Source organism: Pogoniulus pusillus, unplaced genomic scaffold, assembly GCF_015220805.1.
Source record: "Pogoniulus pusillus isolate bPogPus1 unplaced genomic scaffold, bPogPus1.pri scaffold_69_arrow_ctg1, whole genome shotgun sequence".
In the NCBI taxonomy this organism is placed as follows: Eukaryota; Metazoa; Chordata; class Aves; order Piciformes; family Lybiidae; genus Pogoniulus; species Pogoniulus pusillus.
The window spans coordinates 193813-197870 of NW_026974716.1; the positions used below are offsets into that span (position 1 = coordinate 193813).

The window sequence follows — 4058 nt, forward strand, 5'->3', positions numbered from 1 at the left end:
CCTGACTTTCAAAAAGTAGGGGGGTTTGTGTTGTGAATTTTCTTCCTGGGGGAGGGATCAGCCCAAACCCAGGACACTCCAGCTAACATGGGGATAACACAGGGTACAGACACAGGTTGGAATGCAGAGAAGCAGAGGTGCAGAGAAACCTTTTCCATTGCTGCAGAGTGATGCTAACCCCAGTCTGAACTGGTTCATTTTCCACTGCCCTGTTTTGTTACTTGTTCATTTCCCACAGGTTTGTTTTCCTTTGAGCAGCCAAAGTTCGTGTCTCTGTTTCTTCTGTTTAAAGCCATCTGATTAAGCCCGAAGTTGCTGATCAGGCTGATGCCCACAGTTCTGAGAGTCCCTGGTGCCATGGTGTAGGGGAGGAGCAGCGGCAGCAGTGGCAGCACAGTCTCCTTACCTTCTCTCCTGGGTCTCCTTACAGGCTGTTTTATAACCATGCGAGAGAGACAGAGAGAGGTCCAAAGAACCATATCCAAGTGGGTGCCAGGGCAATGGCAGAGGTCACCACTGTCTCCTGCAGCACCATGGACTGAGGACCATGTTCCTGCCTTTTAGCTCCTGACAACAGAAAATCCCTTTTGGCATGTGCTGAGATGCTGAGATTGTTTGGCAACTCAGGTACCAGAAGCAGCTTGCAGGCATCTCTCCAGCTGAGCTGGACTCCCTGGAATGGGCTTCCTTCAGCTTTCAGAAGAACTCTGGCAGTACCTATGAGCAGAGCCAACCTAGGCCATCTGAGAGATAAAAAACAGGCTGTAAGTTTGAGAACCCTTTGAAGCACACAGGGGATGCTGGTATGTGGCTGACGGTTGCTGGGAGTTACAGCGATGATTTCAAACCCATGTGGGGATCTTGCAGGGTGGCTTTTGAGTTGGTTTGCTTTTCTTTTCAGAAGATGCACACTTTTTTCCCTCCGTATATTAAATTAATAAGTAGGTAGATTAGAAAACGATCCTGGTGGCTTTTTTTAATACTGATGTTGTCTGGCAAATGTTGAATGCCTGCTCTAGGAGATAGATAAACCTGACAGGGGAAAGGAAAGCAAGGCCCTGGTAAAAGAATCAAAGCAGAAGGACCTTAGGGGGTTGTGAATTAATTTTCTCTCTTAAGAAAGCCTCCCTCATTTTTCACTCAGATGACCTTAATGCTTCTGTCTCATGCTCTGTGAGCTGCTCTGCTCAGCATTAATACCTCAGAGTTAACGAAGCCTTCTCAAAGGGCATTAGTGGTAGTTAGAGAGGTGCAGCCAGTGGCTTCAGTCCTCTTCCTGGAAGAGGATTTTCATTCCTAATATCAAACGGAGATCCTTAAACACCTTTCAGTCAAGGCTCCTCTTCAGAAGCAGCAACCTGCTGTTGTGATGCTGCTTACTTCTAGCTCACATCATCCAAGCATGCTCAGAATGAAGTGTTTGTGCTCTGGAAGTGTGGGAAATGCAGAGGGGAGGTTCAGCTCTCCAGACAGCAGGAGCATTGATCTGCTTCTGCAAGGGCTTGCAGGGTACTGGGAAACACTGCAGGGCTGGGATCAGAGTGAATGGTTCCTCAGCCTGATTTGTAAGCTATCAGAAACCCAAATGGCAGAGCAGCAAGTTGAAGAATGCTGAAAGATTCAGGACTTGTGCAGAAGTTATAAATGCCTGAGCTGCTCAGGGACATTGGCTGTGGGGGGAGGTCACCCACTTTAGATCCCTTTCTCCTCTGTAAGACTGAGAGCTGTGTCACACAGTTTGGTGATTTGCCTAAAAATGCCTCTTGGCACCCTGGAGACTTGTGAGTTATGCACAAGCTGCTGCCTGTCTGTCTCCTTAAGATGTCCCAAGCCTGCAGCAGTGTCACTGGATCCCCTGGCAGGGCAGCAGGCTGTGTTCCTTTGGATGGAATTCTCCCTTCACCACCCTTCACCATTAATGCTTCAGGTCTGATGTAGTCTCCCAGAATGTTTTGTGTGGACACAGCACTAGGGGATGAGCTCTTACATGTGAGGAGAGCTGGGATTAGCCTCTCACTGCTGCCTAAGAACCAAGTTCTGATGTTTCTCCTTGCCTAGCTTTGCCTTAGTTTGTCCTCTCTTTTTTCATCCCTTTCCTCCTTTCCATTCTATTTCCTCTTAATGCTCCTACAGTAAAGACAACTCTTACAAGAGCTGGACAAGGCAGGCAAGCAGGACTGCTCTGAGCACAGCTGGGATTGGTCCTTTCCTTCTCATCTAGCCCCAAGTTTTCTAGTCCATACAATCACTTCAGGCAGGTCTCTTGTCTCCAAGTGACAACCCTCAGCCATTCAGGCTAGAGGATTCTTTTCTCTCTTATAACAAACCTCCCTGCAGCAACCCAAGATATGTTCCAGACACTCAGGCTCACTTGGCCCTACAGTCACACACATGCTCATGTTTGGAGTCTCTCCAGGCTTGCAGTGCCAGCACCAGCCTATTGTTTGGATTGCTCTGTCAGGGAAGATGTCCCAGGGAATAGGCTTGGAGAATCACACTACTGGATCTGGATTCATCCTGCTGGGGTTTTCTGAGCTCTGCAGCCTGCAGAGCCTGTGCTTCACAACATTCCTGGTCATCTACCTCATGATACTCACAGGCAATAGCCTGATTGTGCTCATCACAGTGGTGGACCCAAGGCTCCACAACCCCATGTATTTCTTCCTGAGGAACTTGTCCCTCCTGGAGATCTGCTACACATCAGTCACTCTGCCAAACATGCTGCTAGCCCTGCTGCTGGCAGATGGCAGCATCTCCTTCCTTGGCTGCGCTGCCCAGCTGTATTTCATGGATTCACTGGGCAGCATTGAATGCCTTGTCCTGGCTGCCATGGCCTACGACCGCTACACAGCTGTCTGTGACCCCCTGCACTACACCCTCATCATGAGCAGGGGGCTCTGCATCAGGCTGCTGCTGGGCTCCTGGATGATTGTCCTACCGCTGCAAGCAGGACAGACCTACCAAGTGTTCACTCTACCCTTCTGTGCATCCCATCAACTTCATCACTTCTTCTGTGATGTGCCCCCTCTCCTGGAACTAGCCTGTGCAGACATCTTCTGGAACCAAGTGGTGATGTACACAATCATCCTGGGATTTGTGATCCTTCCCTTCTCCTTAATACTAATTTCTTATATTAAAATCATCAGGGCAGTGCTGAAAATGTCTTCAGCTCTGGGCAGACACAAAACCTTTTCCACCTGCTTTTCACACCTCGTGGTGGTGACACTCTTCTATGGCTCAGCCATAGTGGTCTACTTAAAGAGACACTCAAGGGATTCTGCAGATACCGACATGTACCTGGCCCTGCTTTACACTGTTGTGACCCCCATGTTTAACCCTCTCATCTACAGTCTGAGGAATAAAGAAGTGAGAACTGCCTTGAAGAAACTCCTGTGGACAAAGCAATGCCACAGAGTACCTAAAATAGTCCCAGGTAGTGCCACTGTCATAGACTGAGTTAATCTGCTGCTGTTACTCACAAAATGATGCAGTCACACCAGCTGCAAAAGGGAAGGTACTGGCTGGAGCAAAGTATTATGGGACTTGATGTTTGGGTTGTAGCATGGGATGCTTCCTGTTCCAGCTGCTGCTTCTGGGTCATGAGTTTCTGGGTATTGTGTTTTCTGCTGAGATGGTGGCAGGACAAAGAGAACTGAGGGAGCAGCTTCCTAACTTGGGCTTTTGGCTCCTTTGTTTTTCCTTGATGCTGCTCTGTGCCTTGCTTTTTCTGCAAACAGGCTGAGGGAATGATGCATTTTGTACCCTGTTTGTCTGAGCTTTGGTCGGTAAAGTCTGATGTTATCTCACTTCATTTTTGGCTCAATACCGAATCTTTGTGTGTTACTTTTCCCTCACCTTTGTGTTGGAAAGCAGACAGGATAACCTGCTGGTTTGGTTTGACCTTCTCTGTGCTGATTGAAACCATTGCAGCAACTCACTGTCCTGGCAGGGCACGAAACCTGCTAGACTGGTTTGTCCACCACCCCTTCTCTCCCATTGTGGGGGTCTAGGAGTTGACAAGCAGACAAAACAATGAGAGAGCTGGCTCCAGTAAGACT

The 4058-nt window shown here is 48.6% G+C and overlaps 1 protein-coding gene across 1 annotated transcript; it reads left to right on the forward strand.

The window, feature by feature from the left end:
• The first annotated feature begins 2466 nt into the window (after positions 1 to 2466).
• LOC135174500 (olfactory receptor 10AG1-like) lies at positions 2467 to 3456 on the forward strand. Its single transcript, XM_064141749.1, has one exon. The coding sequence runs from the start codon at positions 2467 to 2469 to the stop codon at positions 3454 to 3456; it is 990 nt and encodes a 329-aa protein (XP_063997819.1).
• Positions 3457 to 4058: the final 602 nt, after the last annotated feature.